Raw genomic sequence first — 18,106 nt, 5'->3', positions numbered from 1 at the left:
TAGCTACTTTGAGAAACTTATTAGATGAAAAAGGACATAGCCCTCCATCAACCATATGAAACTGGTGACTTATTTCAACAACTAACCAGATTAAAACTAAGAAGGTAAAAGACTTAACCAAACAAAAGCAGAAATCAGGCCCAAAAGCAGAAAAATAAATAAAAAATAACAATATGGAGGACTAAAATGAGTCAAATCCTTTATTCTAGCCCAAATCGGGCCCATCATCAAGGCCCAGACCCATAAGCCCGAGTTAGCTTACCTTCATCTCCCGATATGCTCCCAGAATCGCACCAGCACCATCCCACCTCCATCGTTGCACCTCCACCACCATAGTCAGTCCACTACCATTATTGCTTCATTGCCGCCGACCGACCACAATCAAATCATTCCAGACCTGAAGGACACCCATCTTCCACCATCCTCTCCCTCGTGGCGGCTCCACCTTTTGTCCCACCACAACCCTGATCCAATCTCGCAACCCCGACCACAAACTTGGTTCAACCACCCCAATACCAAGAGCAAAACGAGGATAAGATTTGAACATCTCAAACCATAGAACCTTGGCCAAAACATCATGTAGAAATATGATCCTTGCGTCTTGTCTTCTTTAACCACATCTCAGTAAAAGTTTTATCATTCCCATCAGAGGAATTTATGTATTCTATTATCTTGTTACGTAGCACTGCAAGAGTCGTTACCTTTTCAATAAATATTTTTGTTTTTGAAAATGAAAATAACATGAAAATGAGTTCAATGAGACATTTCTCAAAACGTAAGAAATGAAAGATGAACATATTTTTGACTTTTACAAAGAAAAATTGAAAACATCAATTTGACGTTTTCACTTTTTTATTTTCATAGTTTAGATAATATGGAAAATATATTTCACATTAAAGTACCGAATACATTTCCAAAATTGAAATAACAATCTCATTCTCTTATTTTTATTTTTCGAAATTATTTTTTAAAATCGTTTTCAAAAACGTGACTAGACAGGCCCTTAGGAGGTCTAAATGCTATTTTCGAAGGTATGAATGGAAGCATTATTTTCCTTTTCTTTTCACTTCAAAGTTGATGGATATGCAATTTTACTATTTAAATTTCTTCAATGGTACCTGAGGTATGACTACTTAAACAATTTGGTATCTCATGTATAAAAGATGACAGTTTGGTACCTCAAGTACTACTCTGTTTTCCCACATGGTACTTCCGTTAATTTTTTCGTTAAAATATGCATATATTCGATATTTACCAAAACCAAACCAGTTTTTTTGTTATTTTTCGATTTCGGTTTTATCGGCTATCGATCGATTTACCAAATCGAAAATATCGGTCGGTATTTTAAAAATGTTAGGAGGTCGAAATGCTGTTTTCGGAGGTATGAATATAAACACCACTTTCCTTTTCTTTTCACTTCATAGTTGATGGATCTACAATTTTACTATTTAAATTCCTTCTATGGTATCTGAGGTATGACTACTTAAATAATTTGATACCTCATGTATAAAATATGACAGTTTGATACCTCAAGTACTACTCTGTTTTCCCACATTGTACTTCCATCAATTTTTTCGTTAAAATATGGATATATTCGGTATTTACCAAAACCAAACCAAATTTTTTGGTAATTTTTGATTTCGGTTTAATCGGTTATTGGTTGGTTTACCAAATCTAAAATATCGGTCGGTATTCGGTCGGTTTGGTAATTACCAAAGCAAATGGCAGCCCTAAACAAGATAGAAATGTTTTCGGGAAGGTTCATAAGATTTTTACAATCTTTCACACTCAAACAAATAAGCTTGTCCAGGAATCCAATGTTTTCATGGACATCTATTAATCTTGTACAATCTTTAAGGATGAGTCTTTCTAGATTAGGGGCACATGAAAAGTCAGGGATTTCAATGAAGTCATGAGAGTCGCTAAGATTCAAGATTTTTGGTGATAGGAGATATTGCATAGAGATAAGAGCGAGGTAAAAGGAAATAAGAACTCCAAAAGTTATAACCCAAAAATTATTACCATACATGAAAAAAATTTTGGTTGGAGTTGCGTACCTTTATTCCCCTCCACAGTCGTCTCAAACTACTATAACACATTTCAATAGCAACAAGACTCTCCAACGGGAAATCAGTGGGTAGGAAGCTAAAGAAAATTTAATTTTACAAAATCATGTTAGTCCTAAAGGAAATTCTTCGTAGCATCCACTGAGCTGGAGGAGTCTTAGTCTACACATGTCTCGATCAGGTTCAGAACATGAGACACCATTTTGAAGTTTTTCAAAGTTAGAATAATTTAAATATCAGACACTGCTTGGACGATTTTGGTTCGCAAAAAAGTAACCATTAGGAAAGGAAAGTTGTTCATTGCCTTCAACGTTTCATTCCTTTCCTACGCTTGGGAACACGCTGAAGGAAATGAAATATAGGAAATGAGATATTTTCCTAAAGGTTGGAAAATGTAAGGGAAAATGGTTCATTCCAAAATCTATAGGAACCATTTTCTCATCTCTTTTTCTTGTATTTATCACTCACAATATATTATTTTATTTAACATCCAAACGGAAAGTCATGGAGAAATTTCATTTCCCTTCTCTTTCCCCCAGATCAGAGAGAGCTCAGAAGGCTCCTCAATGTGAAATTTCCCAAATCACCAAACATAAGTTTCTTGTTTATTTATTAACACACACAAGCACAACCGTCTCTTTCCCGTTTAACTATTAGATCAAGGCCTCCCACATCTTTGGTCTTTTTCTTCCACCTTCCTAATTCTTAGAGGATTGCCTTCTGGTTAAGGGTTTTGTTTGTAGGGTTATTATTATTTTTACTCATAATATATTATTTTAATTAACAGCTTTCTGGATGAGTTTTCTTGAGTTACCAAACAACAGAAACAACGAAATGGAAAACCATCGAGAAATTTCATTTCATTTCTCTTTCCCTTCTCGTGAGAAAAACAATTACTTTTTATTCCGCGAACCAAATGAGGCTTCCCACATCTTTGGTCTTCTTCTTCCACCTTCCTAATTCGTAGAGGGGAGGATTGCCTTCTGGTTCCGAAGGGTTTTGTTTGTAGGGTTATTATTATTTTTTTTCTTTTTTGTGAAGGGGTTTTGTTTGTAGTTGTAATTTGTAAACGACCTTTCCTTTTCCTTGGCACGGTAATTCTTTGATGATTCTAACACCCACTTTGTCAGTTCCCACATGACCTGACTTGTTTCTCTTTTCCCTTTTCGGTTCTTTTACTCCACTGCCTTTCCACCGTCCAATCCTCACCATCCACTCCCACCACTCCCACTCATCCGACGGCGCTCAAACCCCAACCGGAACCAATTCGGTTACAAAACGCTCCCAAACTGTCTCCCCACACGCGTAAAGCCCTCATTACTCGTTCCATCTTTCACGTTCCCCACCTGTCCCCACCAAAAAGCCAAAGGGCAAAACTGTCAATTCCCTCACTCCCCCCTCCCAGATCAGAGAGAGCTCTCAGAGGGCTCCCCAATGTGGAAATTTCCCAAATCACCCAACAGAAGTTTCTTGTTTATTTATTATTAACACACACAAAAGCACAACCGTCTCTTTCCCGTTTAGCTATCAGATCGTGGTGACTCCCCGTTTAATAAATCGCCGATTTTTACTGTTCCATTCCATCTAAGCTCCTCCACACTTTCCGTTTTGCTCTCTCATTTTCTCCTCGCATTCTCTTTTCTTTTCTCCCTTTATTCTTCTTCTTCTGAGGGGACTCGTAAAGTGTCTTCTTCCTCACTAAATCTGGGCCTTTAAGCTTTCGGAGCTGTGTTTTCTAATCTCAATGGCTCCTCCTCCTCTTTTTTCTTATTCATTATTTTCCTTCTGATTATTCCAGCACCAGTGGAGCTCATACCAGAGGTAATCAGATTACAAGTCTCAAATTTTGGAATCTGCGATTTTTTTTTCCACATTTTTTGCGTTTTCTTTTTCCGATAACAAAAATGTTTGCGTTTCTCAAAGCGATTGGCCGTTGGATTTGTTTTTTTTTCTTTCTTTTTTCTAGCTCCAACGTCTAATGCAATAATTTTTTTTTAATCTTTTTATTTTGAGTTTTAATTAGTTTCGAAAATCTGCGTAATAAATGCAACTGTTTTCTGAGCAGAGGGAGCAGAGTTCAGACGGAAACGACGGCGTTTTGTCAGAGAAAGCTTTGGTTGGTACTACTTTGTTTAGCCACATTTGGAAGCTCCAACGGTTTTTGTGCAAAAAACGACAAAGGTAAAAATATCTCTTTGGGTTTTTGTCTGGTTGTGTTGAGTGATCTTTTTTACCGCGGGTAAAAAAGAAGAGAATCACTGAGAAGCTTGGGTTTTACTTTGAATGTTGCTTTGAGGATTCTGATGCGAGGCTTGCGTTACTTGGTTCTGAAGCATAGTAGTGGGTGGCCACTTAATATAAAATGAGATATCTTTTCGTATGGTCCATTTTTTTATGAATGAAAAGAATGATTTAATCGTGAACTAAACTATGATTAATGAGCTTTATTTAATTTGGTGACTTTGTGTTATGGGGGGTTGATTGCCGCCACGACGACCCTTTTTTGATTTCTTTTTATTAATTTAAGTTGGTTGGGTTAAACTGCTTGATTAATAGCCATGTTTAAGCTTTGCTGTTGCTGATGTGACTGGTAATTATCATTTCCTGGTTTTGTGTTTGTTGTTGGTTTTTCTGAGGTGGTTGGGACGATAACCATCGTTTAGCTTGGTGTTGCAGATAATGTGGTCATGCATTCCTTAATTTTATTGTCTTTTGGCCAAGTGCTGCAACAACCTTGCATTTTACGTTTGAATCATCTTGCATTTTTGGGGAAGCAAGAGTGACTTGATGTACTACTGCTTGAACGTTGCCGAGCCTTTTCTCCGTTGATTGTAATTCTCTTGAGAGGTGGAGAAGATCATACGAGAGGAAAGTGGATATAATGGGGGCTATTGGTGAGGAAGACCTGAGGAAGTGGGAGAAGATGCAGGGAGCAAGTGCTCGCGAAGAGAAGATTCTAGTTTTGGTCAGGTTGAGGCCCTTGAATGAGAAGGAGCTTGCATCGAATGAAGTAGCAGACTGGGAATGCATCAATGACACCACCATTTTATACCGAAATACGCTGCGGGAAGGGTCTACATTTCCAAATGCCTATTCATTCGGTAAGGGAGTGTTTGTCTTTGTGTAATGTAACTCGTACACTTTGTCTATGTACATGAATTTCAGATCATAATGTTACTATTATGTCCCACAGTAGCTTTTTCTGGGAATGGATAGGCTTAGTATCAGGACAGGACATGAATTAATGAGATACATGTTTAACTGGTTTGTTATTTTTGTTTCTATTTCTATGATAGACAAAGTATTTCGAGGTGATTGCCCTACTAGAAAGGTTTATGAAGAAGGGGCCCAAGAAATTGCTCTTTCAGTTGTGAATGGTATCAACTGTAAGTATAACAACAATCCATGTCATGACTGTTTTATAGTGCCTCGTTTTTGCAACTATTGAAGAGCAAACACCTAAATTTTTTTCAGCGAGTATTTTTGCATATGGTCAAACAAGCAGTGGGAAAACGTACACTATGAATGGTATCACAGAGTTCACAGTAGCGGAAATATTTGACTATATACACAGGGTAAGAAAAACGACTAATAGGTTTATGCTGTTTTTCATTTACAGCTTTAATTTTTTTTTCATTGTAGATACTTTTTCTTGCCCTACATAGGGTGAGAAAACCTACTAATGGGTTTATGCTGTTTTCCGTTTACAGCTTTAAATTTGATCCTCACAAATACTCTTTGTTGCAACAAGACTAATATAGACACTGTTATTTCATTCAGCATGAGGAAAGAGCTTTCGTTGTTAAGTTTTCAGCGATTGAGATATACAATGAAGCTGTTCGAGACCTTCTAAGCACAGATAATACTCCACTTAGGCTACTAGATGATCCTGAGGTGGCAACCTTTTTATTTTCTTGACAAATAATAGTTTCCTTTCTGCATATGAAACTTTACTTTGACACTTTCCTGTTCGTCTCAGCGGGGGACTATTGTAGAGAAAATCACCGAGGAAACATTGAGGGATTGGAGCCATTTGAAAGAGCTTCTTTCTATTTGTGAAGGTAAAGCATTTTTAAAAATAATCCTTTTACTAGAAGTGTTGTATATCAAATTATTTTTGGCATATTTTGGCAGCTCAAAGACAGATAGGGGAGACCTTATTGAATGAGAAAAGCTCTAGATCACATCAAATTATTAGATTGGTGCGTTCCATCCTCATCTTTTCTTAATGGGGATTTCCATTTTTTTCTCTTTAATGCGGATTTCGATTTGTGTAACTTTCTGTCTAATCCTACTTTTATATAAAACCTTGTAGGCAATTGAAAGTTCTGCTCGGGAATTCTTAGGCAAAGGAAACTCAACCACCCTTGCAGCTAGCGTGGTACATATTGATCAATTATGTATCAGGATCTGTGCTCAATAGATATAAGTTTTGTTACTGTAACTAATGACTTCATTGTTAAATTACTTTTGCTGCAGAATTTTGTGGACTTGGCAGGGAGCGAGCGTGCATCTCAAGCATTATCAGCTGGGACAAGATTAAAAGAAGGCTGCCACATCAATCGCAGTTTGCTAACTCTTGGAACTGTTATACGCAAGCTAAGGTTGTCTAGTCCTCCTCTTTCATGTAACTTTTTCATGTCTGAGTATGTCTTTCAAGTTTGATTCACAGCGTACTAATAAGTTATTGTTACCTGTTGTGGATTGTTCTGTCTACCAAATGTTCATCTACCTGACTATATATATCTCAATTCTTCAAATTTATTTTGTTGAAGAGTGTAAGTGTACTGTATATAGCACCATAGACCCTTCTCACTGACTAAATGTACACTGTACGCCACTTGCAGAAAATGTTACCTTTAAAACTCTTTCCAATGTATGCCATTTATAATCATTTATGGCAGCAAAAGCAGTATCATTCTTGAACTTTCAATTATCAGACATGTGCCGTTTTATGGAGATCTAGCAATAATAATGACACAGATATATTGGGTTGCAAATGGATTGAAATTTTTTTTATTTATTTTTTTAATTATTTTTGCTGTACCTGTTTTCTAGTGAGTTTCAAACAAGAGGATGCCTAAAAATGAAAATCTGTGTAGTGTTTTGTCTATTATTGCTCTGAAAATCAACAATTATTGAACTACTGGGTAGGTAAGATGAACAACAAGCTGTACCTAAGTCAATGCCTAGTGTGGTTCTCATCTAAAATATATTCGAGTATTCCTAGAGTGAGTTGATTAGGGAGCAATATATAATGTCTTTTGTGTTTACATCCATGAATAAAAAGATTCTATTTCTTTGATATTAAACAGGAGGTTTTCCTAAAAACTTCTGTTTCCTTCTGTCTTGTTGATTTTTCCTGTCCTTTAATCTTACTGATATTATCTTTACGTTCATTATCGGGGTGATAATTCATCACAGTAAAGGAAGACATGGACACATCAACTACAGAGATTCTAAGCTGACACGCATACTGCAGCCTTGCTTGGGTGGTAATGCTAGAACTGCCATTATTTGCACTTTGAGCCCTGCAAGAACCCATGTTGAGCAAACTAGAAACACCCTTTTGTTTGCTTGTTGCGCAAAAGAAGTGACTACAAAAGCGCAGGTCAATGTAGTCATGTCAGACAAGGCCTTGGTTAAGCATTTGCAAAAAGAGCTAGCTAGATTGGAGAGTGAGCTGAGAACACCTGGCCCTCCTTCCTCAGCTTCTGATTATGTAGCATTACTCAAAAAGAAAGATCTTCAGATTGAAAAGGTAAAGATTCTCAATATGAAATTCTATTTACAGTTTGGGAATAATACCTGTAATAGATAAGAAGACATTGCTTAAGATGCTAATACATGGGATCAGTGCTTAAAAAAAATGTGATGTGGTAGGAAGACTACATTTTTCATATGTGGGATTCTGCTCCTAAGCTTCACATACATACACATGTTTATATTGAGAAATTAGACATGCTTTCTCTGGCAATTTTTTCATAGTAATATCCATAACATTCTTGTAAAGCAGTAAAGTTTTCATTCCAATTCAAAATATACATTTGGCATATGTAGGATTCTGCTCCTAAGTTTCACTAACATACACATGAATATTATGGGAATTTGGACATGCTTTCTCTGGCAAATCTTTCATCGGCATATTTATAAATCATGTACACCACCACGACATTCTTGTGAAGCAGTAGAAGTTTCCATTCCAATTCAAAAATACCAATGTGAAGATTACTTCTCCTCTTGATACATCATGAACTGGGTTTCTTTGAATCATGTACTCATCTTAGGTCTAATTAGGTTCGAGGCATTAGATTCACATATGTCCAAGTAAATTCAAATGCATCTTAAACTAAAGCATTAGACCTGCTTGTAAAGTAGTAGAAGTTTCCATTCCCAAGCAAAATATACCAATATCAAGACTACAGCTCCTCTTGATACATCATGAACTGGGTTTCTTTGAATCATGTACTGATCTTAGGTCTAATTGTCGTTAGTTTCACATATGGCCATGTAAATTCAAATGCATCAAATCTGTTGTTGTGCAGATGGATAAGGAAATTAGAGAGCTGAAAAAGCAACGAGACCTTGCTCAATCACGGGTTGAGGACTTATTGAGGATGGTTGGAAATGAGAATGACTCAAGTCAAGTACATATCATATTGCCCTCTATCATGTAGTTTCATTACATGATAATGCCCGTTTTCTTCTAACTCTTGCTTCTGTTCTTTCTAACAGAATACAGATAGTCATCATCCTAAATGGCAATCCCGGGAAATGTCAGATGATGAATATTCAGTATCACAGTCATCAGGCATTGCCGATCCTCATTATTCGAATGGCATCAGAAAGTTCAGTAATCCACATTTTGCAGACAGAGATGGTGAGAGCAGTCCTGAGGAGTCATACAGTCAGCTTCCAGAGAACTCTGAAGACCAGAGTCTAGAGGATACTGCTGAAGGAACTGCACAAAACACGGATGACTATTGCAAAGAGGTTCGCTGTATTGAAATGGAAGAGTCAAACAGGGACAAGAACCGTGGATCCCTTTCATCATCGACTGTTGGAAATGAAGGAACATTCTCCTTGACATTAGATAGGAATACAAGTGTAGCTGGTCAAGAAATAATAACCCCTATGGATGCAGCTAGAGATAGCAGTAGGATGCAAGATGTGCGAACAGCAGATGTCTCAAGTTCTAGAAGCCTTAAGTTAACCAGGAGTTGGAGTTGTAGAGAAAGTCTCATGACTGGCTCATCTTCTCCTGATATAGGAGACAGAACCCCGACAAATGGGTTTGAGAAAAGCTTTCCTGGGAGACCTGAAGGTTTTGGGAGGAAATTTTCTCTGTTAAGTTATGATTCCAGCATAAGATTATCACGAAATGATTCTCAGTCTTCCATTGGGAGTGCTGTGGATGAGCTAGGGGCACAGAGTACTGCAGACGGTGATATCACTAGCGTCCATACTTTTGTCACAGGACTAAAGAAAATGGCCAAAAAGCTTGAGTTTGATAAGCAAAATGTCAACAGTGAGGTAAGAATGTGCCCAACTTTAGAACTTCGCTAAAAGGAAAAAAAAATTAGAAAGCCGTCATTTATGCATGTCCACCTTGCTTTCTCCAGAGTTTATTTCTTATCTGCAGTGGGCCCCATTTCGGTTTTGAATGTTCTAGTTATGAATGTCATAGATGGTTGTGATTCATGAGATTGTGAAAAGTTATGCAGTCTCAATGCTTGATATTCCTGCTTAAAGTACAAAACTTCATATTGACCAAACGTGGGGAGTGTGTGATGTTTATAGATGTCGACAAGCTCATGTGGCTTGTTCAGTTGTGGATTATGTAACTTTATAAGCATTTTAAGTTGCATGTTCACACAACTCACGTAATGCAAGTGCACTTCTTTTATGTTTTGTGTATACGAGTTTCAGCTTCTTATGACACTTTTTGCTTCTTCATATCACTCTGAATGTGGCAGGAGCAGGACCATGAAACAGGAGCAGCTGGAAAGTTTGAGAAGAGTGGGAAAGATGTAGGAATTGATCCAACGCTTGACGTATCGGAAACTCCTGATTGGCCTCTGGAATTTCAGAGACAGCAAAAGGCCATATTTGAACTTTGGGAGGCTTGCTGCATATCAGTGGTCCATAGAACCTACTTTTACTTGCTATTCAAAGGTGATCCTACAGATTCCATTTACATGGAGGTAGAGCTCAGAAGGCTTTCTTTCCTAAAGGATACTTATTCCCATAGAGATCAGGCTGTGGAAGATGGTCAGACTTTGACTTTGTCTTCAAGGTTCTCTCTCCCTCTACTAACCCATTCACTTTCAGTCTGTTGCTACTCATTTCAGTAAAATCTTCTTGATGATTGTGATTTCACATGGCTACTCAGTTAAATGTAATTGTCAATTTGACTAAATCAGATATAACTGGCACACATCAGCTGATACAGGTTGAATTTCAATACACCAGCCAATACGCCAAGATTATATAGATTGTCACATGATTCTAGACTTGTGTTAGAGTCTGTAAAATTTTGGACTTATGGTTCCATGGACATATTTATGCAGCAATTTATACCTGAACCTTCAAATAATCTGACATGTTTATTTTGATACACAGTAAGAGAGCTATTGCTCGTGAGAGACAGATGTTAAGCAAGCTGATGCAGAGACGATTTTCGGAAAAAGAGAGGAAGCGACTCTTTGAGAAGTGGGGTATTGCACTGGACTCAAAGCGCAGGAGGCTGCAGCTGGCCAACCGCCTATGGAGTAACACAGAGGATATGAACCATGTAACCGAGAGTGCTTCCATTGTCGCAAAGCTGGTCAGGTTTGCAGAGCAAGGGCAGGCCCTCAAGGGAATGTTTGGGCTTAGTTTCACTTCCCCAAAGGCTAAGCGTAGATCATTTGGATGGAAAAATAGCACGGCATCTCTTATATAAATAATAAACTTGTTGCTCATATTTGTTCCACTAGAGGCAGTTTGTGATGTTAGATAGGCCATATAGGAATCATCTAATGGATTGCTTATTAATATTAGCGGATTATATAAATCTCAGTTGAAGTGCTCAGCATGTTAGAAATCTATGCTGGGTTTTGGTTTGTAAAACGGTTCTGGCTGTGTTGTATCTGTAGCGAAATGTAACATGGATCTTTTCGTTACTAATTGTGCTATGAAATCTAAGCTTTAATGCATGAAGTAACGAGGTTTAGCACCGCATTTCTTTTGAGTGTGTCTGCCCTACAGTGTCTACAACATGCTGTCCGAACTGTCAGTTACCTCTTCTTGGCTAGTTGGTTGTGCTCACTGCTCAGTGTGCCGTCGCCTATTCGTTATTTGAAATAATCGACAGCGTTGACATCACATAGTATGTGCAGATACAACTGTTTATTGAAAACATTCCGCATTATGAGATGTGGTAATGAGGTGAAAAAAGTAATCGTTTCTGCTCCAAAGAAAACAATCATTTTAGCTGTAGGAAAATGAAAACTCTGGACGGTTTCCTTTGTTACCAAAGATCTTCTCTTAAGCATCAGCATATATATTTCAATCGCGGCTTCAAGAAAAAAATGAACTTAACAAGCATAAGCAGCTATTGATGAGCAACTAAATTGCCTATCCTGCCTATATAAACCACCAGCATCTGAGATTCTGAGTAGACTCCAAAATAACTCCCAAGTCATCATACAACCTTTCAGCACTGGTGTATTAGCAGCAGAAGGATTGCTAAGCATCAGCTGAACCTCTGATGCGTCTGTTACTAATTTAGCTGGTGCGAATGAGTGAGCAACAACAAACTCTAAAGCCTTCTTACAGGCCAGCACTTCCGCATGCTCAGGAGACATCACATCAGACAAGCTCCCCCAGCCACCATCGTTCCCGACACATCCCGTATTACAAACCCAAAACCTCCTTTGTAAGATGACTGAAAGCTCCATCCACACTTATTTTCAGAACTCCACCAGAAGGGGGAGACCAACACACAACACTACAACAGGTTTCATTCTGGGACTTGTGGATAGTTTCATGTTGTACAATCAACTTCCCAAAGAGAGCTACAGAGAGCTGTCCCGCACAGTATATCAACCAACTAAGAACATCATTATGACTAGAAACCAAGCTATAGCACATCATCTGTGCTAATAGGTTATTTTGCTTTGAATCAGCGATTTTGATGGAGGGAAATTCAACCTTACTCTTTTGTAAGCCAGATTACCAAGTAAACGCAGTATATCCAGCAAACCCTCCAAGATGAGAATTCAACAACACTTCATTTTAGGCCAATTTGGAACCGAAATTCCACAACTTCCAAAATGAACTCTCTGAGAAAAGCAGAGGAGGTGCGACTTGGGGAGTGGGCGAAAGCAAACTGGTATGCCGTCTTTACCGAGAACATTCCATCTGTTGAGAACTTCCAGATTAACCTATCCAAAACCGGTCTTCTGCGTAGAGTAATCACATACTATCCTCTTCCACTGAGAACCTATGCATTATATTTCATGATTCCATGTAACATGAAACCCTTGTATGACTAAAAGCTTGTCAAGATAGTTTCAACTGTAAATGTCACATTTTAATTCAACTATTATATGATCTACAGTTACAAGCTTAATAGTACAATGGCAAGCCATCACACATTTCTGCAAAATTTTAGGTAAATACAAAGCCAAAGGCCCCAGACATTCCGCAAGTCAATATTTTCTGTGATTGGGAAGTCACTAACCGAAGAAATGAACCATGCTGTAAACTTGAAAGGAAACTTGAGTATGAAAGGTCATCCTTCGCTGCAGCAGTTGTCTACCAGCATGCACCTCCCGGTATAACTCACTCCTCAACACGCACAATTCTTCTCTGCCGTAATGGCTTTGATGTAGAGCTTCCTGGGGCACTGTGAGCTTTCCTCTTCTCTTCTCTCCTGCGTTCTGCTTCAATCATTGTACGCCGGAGAGCAGTTGTCTTGTATATTGCTTTCGGCAAGTGGCGGTGCCTGCAGAAACACCATATGCAACAATTGCAAAATTAGGGACCATATCTCTAACCAGAAAGTTCAAATGAACCTATCCACGACCCATATTAATAAAATGATGTGCAAAACAATCACATACTTGGGAGTAGTGCCATAAATAAACTTTTAGCTTTTAAAAGCATTTCTTCAATTGGGTCATGGTAGATAATCCGCTAGAAATTTATAATACAGATTACGGACACATAACAACAGGCTTTCAACACAGAATCAACAATGGTGTCTCTATACGGGGAAAACTATACTTAATAACATGCTTGTTACCTTTGACCTCAGAATCATGAAATGGTCTTATGATACACAGTGAGATAAGCATACTTGTGTTATCTTTTATAGAACCCATACAAACGTAGATATTTATATATGTAAATAAAATCTGCAGAGCCAATAAGATTCTAAATTCTTGTATCCTTTTATACCTCACTATACGCTTCACTTCAGCGAGGTGCTTGTAGCGATTCTTGACAGCTTCCAGATATTCATGCCTTTTCTTTTCCCTTGGAAGAAGCTGCAGGATAACAAAACAAAATCATTTACACTACAGACAATCTATATAGAGAATCGAAAACACATGTTTAAGATGCCAAGGCAACAATTGAGACATGAGGAAAGGAAGAAATGACTTACAACACCCAGTTGTTCTGATGCTTTAGCCTTCCAAAGCCTAAGATTAGTGTCATCACTCCCAGAAATAACATAACTAGCATCACAGCTGTACTTGACACAGAAAACCCTACAAGAAAGGGGAAGAGAAACAACAGGTTCAATGATCCCTAAAGTAAAAAAGATATATTTTCACTTTATTCTGTCAAACTCCAACAGCCAAATTGTTAAGAAAGTGGACAGTGTGATTTGGATATAGTTTGTTACATGTCTTCAACAAAATCCAAGAAGCCAAACAATCAAGAGATAAATGGGGGCTAACCTTTGCATTCTCTTTGTATGATAAATCTCCCTACTGTGACCACCATTATACTGGAAAATTCTCACCTGAAAAAAACATATGTTATTATCACCACAGCACTTCTAGACAATTACGGAATTGTTGAGATGGGATTTAACTAGTTAAAACTACAAAACTCACTGTTCTATCATATGATCCGGTTACAAATTCTCGACCAGTTGGTGAATAATCTATGTCCATCCTGAAAAACAAAACATATAGAATTTGGTATGCAAGCCATATAAGATCTACCACATGCACAATGAGACTAATAGACTTTAATAGTTAAGACGTGAAAGAAAAATTTCAATTACATAATGATCAACTTACACAGCAGAGACATGATCTTTGTGCACACACGTTGCTGCATTAAGCTTTCTACAATCAAAGCTATAGCAGTTGCAGTCCTCATTTGCCTGTGTAATTGAGGAATTGGATTAGAACCTCAAATACAAGAAATTGCTATATAAGGTAGAATAAATTCTATGCTAAACTCTTTAGATAAAGAACAATCTAATACTGTTCGACGGACTGTAGTACAGAAACAAGAAATAAGTCTGTTTTCCCTAAGTGGACTGAAAGTGGTAGAACCAAATGTTAAAACATAACTATATCCACATAGAACACAAAGGAAAGAATAAAAACAAGCATCTAAGAACTAGAACACCACTGCATCCCAATAACAAAGAATGGCCTGAAGAGAGTAATCTTTAAACTCTTGAAAAAACTGACACCAAGAGAGATGCCCAAAATGGAACCCTTTCCCACAAGTACTCTACATCCTCACAAGTTTCCTCAAAAATTTATCTGTGCCTATCCCTCCAAATCATCTAAAGGACAGCCAGCAAAGCACATCTACCCAATACCATACATCTTTCCTTTTCTCCGAACAATTTGCAAAAGATAAAAAGTATATAAGTGCACTCACAGCAGTGAAGTTGAATGGCTCCATTGGATTCCAACAAATAGAATTGGTTTTTGTCTGTCAAAAGAAAAACAAGTTAGAAGTGCAAAGCTCCCCTTCAAGAAACAAGGTTTACTAATTTAACCACAAACCACATTAAAAGTAAGAAAGGGAAGTTTGAAAACAGCCAGCACCAAATTAATATCTAGAACTAATATAGTAATAATACCGCCATGATAAGCTTCGTTGTCGGTTTCCCCATGCGCAAGTCATATAATGCTATGCTGCGATCACTACAAAACAGAAAAATACATAATGTCACTCCTACATTCAGCATTTAACTTCAATTTAGAGAAAAGCAAAGAGAGAAAGAAACAATATCATGAAAGCATACAGAAACACCACGTTAATCACATCACATATACAGCTTAGGGTGGCTGTAGAAAATATTTACAGCCTAGGGTAGCTCATGGATATCCAAGACATCTGATGGTACTATAAACTCCTTGAGCAGAATTATCCATTGGGTCTATATTCTATGAGAAAAGATCCTTAGCTAACGTAAGTGACCAAAATAGTGCCCCTCAACTGCAGAAAGGAGGTTTCTTCGTCCAGAAATGCCTAATGTTAAAAGCTACGTTGAAAATTACACTTTTCTTTTAGCCTCTACATCCTGAAATTAGCTCGCCAAAAAAAGAGAAGAAAATCCACAGAAAATACGGGATATCATGTGCACAACCAAAGCCTAACTACAAATGTCAGTAATCATTATGCTTTATTTGGGAAAAAAAAAAAACAACACACACCCAATTTCCTCCAATAAATGCAGTTCATATGTCCACCTAAATTATTATACTATTCTAACAACAAAACCAACTACCTCAAAGAAATGTACTACTTGGTTATTTCACATTCTAAACATCATCAACAACTTTCAAAAGTACGTGTGTATTCTTTAGACCAAGTAGCTTCACTATATTTCAAGTGTCATATCAACTTGAGAGGAAGATGCTTCCCTGAACAAAATATAATACTGACAGCAGAACAAGCAGCATGACAATGCTCAAACAAGAAAGGAATCTGTACAGAACCTAAAATTATAACATAAAAGGGACATGATATCTAATTGATCAAGCTACAGTTTTCTTTCTAATTAATATTTGTTCCAAAAATCTTAACTAAAATGATCGGCGGCGCATACCTTGCAGATGTTGCCAAAAGTTCAGGCTGTCCAGGATTAAACCGGACAGATATAACTGTGTCTGTTCCCCATTCGAGACTCTGTTCTGGTGCAGACCTATGCATCACAAAGTACATTTTTGTTGTCATGTTGTGGAAGAAAATAACTTTTTTTTTTTTTTTCCCTAGATAAATACGTGGACGACTAAAACCTGTTGTGGTTCCATATATCTACACCAGCTCCACCTGTGGCAAAACGATCAAAATTCCATTGGTGATCAACAGACCTGAAAAAAATTACACAGACGTCAATAGTAGAAACATTTTTAAATTATAACATATAGTTTTACATGCGAAATTAACTAATTAAGAAACATATAATCTGAAAATTTGAGTTTATATACTTACCTAAATGCATTTTTCCACACATAAGTTTCCAGAGGCTGGAATTAACATAGTAGTTAGAGTGGTAAGATTTAAATGAACAAAATAAAATAATAAGTCATAGGAGATATAAAAGTGGTAGGAAGGCAATACCTCAACAGAGTTATCAGTAAGGACATCTAGCTCCATAGCAGTGGAAATAGGTATGGCCCAGAGCCTGACACTGTAAATAAAAAGCACTATTTATATAAGGTCATCCAAACTGCCTTATGGGTGGACAATCTTCATACATGACTAGAAAATTTAAGCATAGAGGGAAAACAGGAATGGATCCAGACAGTTATGCTTACCTGCAATCAGTTCCACAAGAAACAAGTACCCGTCCATCTGTAGATACTGCTAAACCTCGCACAGCACCTTGGTGGCCAGGAAACCGCTGAACTGTGCGCCTATTTTGTTCATAAAATGATAAAGATATATAAATTTCAACAATGTAGGAGCAAAATGACAATGTAGATCAAAACTATATGTAAAATTCAACAAGCTTATGGGTTCAGGGGTTTCTGATCCAAACCACTGTCAGTTTGTGAACCACTAACAAACTGAACAAATATATAGAGAACCACTCTTTCACCACCATTTTTATTATTGACATAGAAACTTTAGCTCCACTCCATTTTATGTAGGTACAAACCAAAGACTTTGCCGTGCCTAATGTCTAAATGAAAATGTCATAACATTTCAAGAGACCCAAAAAGGGACAAGAAACATTTGTGAGTCTAGGATTACCTGGAAGCTATATCCCAAAGCCGAATATCTGCAAAAAGTAATCGACTAGTTAGTTTGAGAAATCAAACACACATTAGATTTTGCAACACAAAAACGGAAGTGGGATGCGGATAATAGACAAAGCAAAGTACAAGTACCTCCATCCATAGAACCGGAGAATATCCCAACCAAATGGTTCATGTTTTTGGCCATGCACGAAATAGCATCTACATGCCCATCCATTGCTCCAACAAACGGCTTTGCGAAAATCTAAAACAGAACCAATCAAATCAAATTCACAAATTAAAAGTGAAAATCAGGGGGAAGCAAAAAAGAAACAAAAGATAGAGGGTACCCTGTCTAATTTGGCGGCATTAAGCGCACGAACATACTCCACGGCCTTCTCTTGGGTTCGAATGGTGGGGTCGTAATTGTGGAACACTCTCTGGATTGGAAATTACGATCAAATTGAATCGAAGAGAGAGAGAAACAACAGAGACAAAAGAGTGAATGAATGAAGAGGAGGACTGACCTGGAGGTCTTGGCTCCGTTCTTTTGTATGTTCATCTGTGGACCGGGATATTACTTTCACCTTCATCTCTATGATATATTTCTTTACTGCAGAATTCAATTTCATCATATTGGTTTTGAACACTAGGAAGTTCAGCAGCCAAAGAATCGAGGAAGAGATACTTACGGGGGACAGAGAAATTGGTGAAGCGCCGAGGAGTGTGAGAGGCTGAACGGCGAGAGAGACGGCGAGCGCGAAACTGGAGGACTGAAGAAGAAGGAGATTGCTAAACCCGCGCCCTATAAATTAAAGGTCACGTGCTCGT

General features: G+C 37.7%; 1 protein-coding gene and 1 pseudogene across 2 annotated transcripts; one reads left to right on the top strand and one right to left on the bottom strand.

The window, feature by feature from the left end:
• The first annotated feature begins 4,148 nt into the window (after positions 1 to 4,148).
• Positions 4,149 to 11,263, top strand: LOC101306988 (annotated as a pseudogene). Its single transcript, XR_184137.1, has 14 exons — positions 4,149 to 4,247; positions 4,730 to 5,167; positions 5,363 to 5,452; positions 5,541 to 5,641; positions 5,847 to 5,960; positions 6,046 to 6,127; positions 6,201 to 6,268; positions 6,382 to 6,447; positions 6,546 to 6,678; positions 7,496 to 7,827; positions 8,612 to 8,713; positions 8,802 to 9,599; positions 10,043 to 10,362; positions 10,689 to 11,263. The product of XR_184137.1 is annotated as an uncharacterized LOC101306988 (transcript).
• A 1,335-nt stretch (positions 11,264 to 12,598) lies between these two features.
• LOC101299339 (DDB1- and CUL4-associated factor 13-like) lies at positions 12,599 to 18,106 on the bottom strand. Its single transcript, XM_004290254.1, has 18 exons — positions 17,968 to 18,106; positions 17,803 to 17,888; positions 17,626 to 17,715; positions 17,429 to 17,540; positions 17,292 to 17,319; positions 16,853 to 16,951; positions 16,656 to 16,725; positions 16,527 to 16,561; positions 16,331 to 16,405; positions 16,141 to 16,236; positions 15,169 to 15,232; positions 14,964 to 15,017; positions 14,366 to 14,451; positions 14,177 to 14,237; positions 14,018 to 14,082; positions 13,720 to 13,825; positions 13,512 to 13,600; positions 12,599 to 13,056 (listed from the first exon to the last, which is right to left on the bottom strand). Exons 2-18 carry the CDS (start codon positions 17,866 to 17,868, stop codon positions 12,894 to 12,896), a joined length of 1,359 nt encoding a protein of 452 aa, XP_004290302.1. The 5' UTR covers positions 17,869 to 17,888; positions 17,968 to 18,106; the 3' UTR covers positions 12,599 to 12,893.

Source organism: Fragaria vesca, linkage group LG2 (genome assembly GCF_000184155.1).
Source record: "Fragaria vesca subsp. vesca linkage group LG2, FraVesHawaii_1.0, whole genome shotgun sequence".
Classification (NCBI taxonomy): Eukaryota; Viridiplantae; Streptophyta; class Magnoliopsida; order Rosales; family Rosaceae; genus Fragaria; species Fragaria vesca.
The sequence above is the reverse complement of the archived record's forward strand: the minus strand, read 5'-3'. Positions and strand labels throughout refer to the sequence as shown.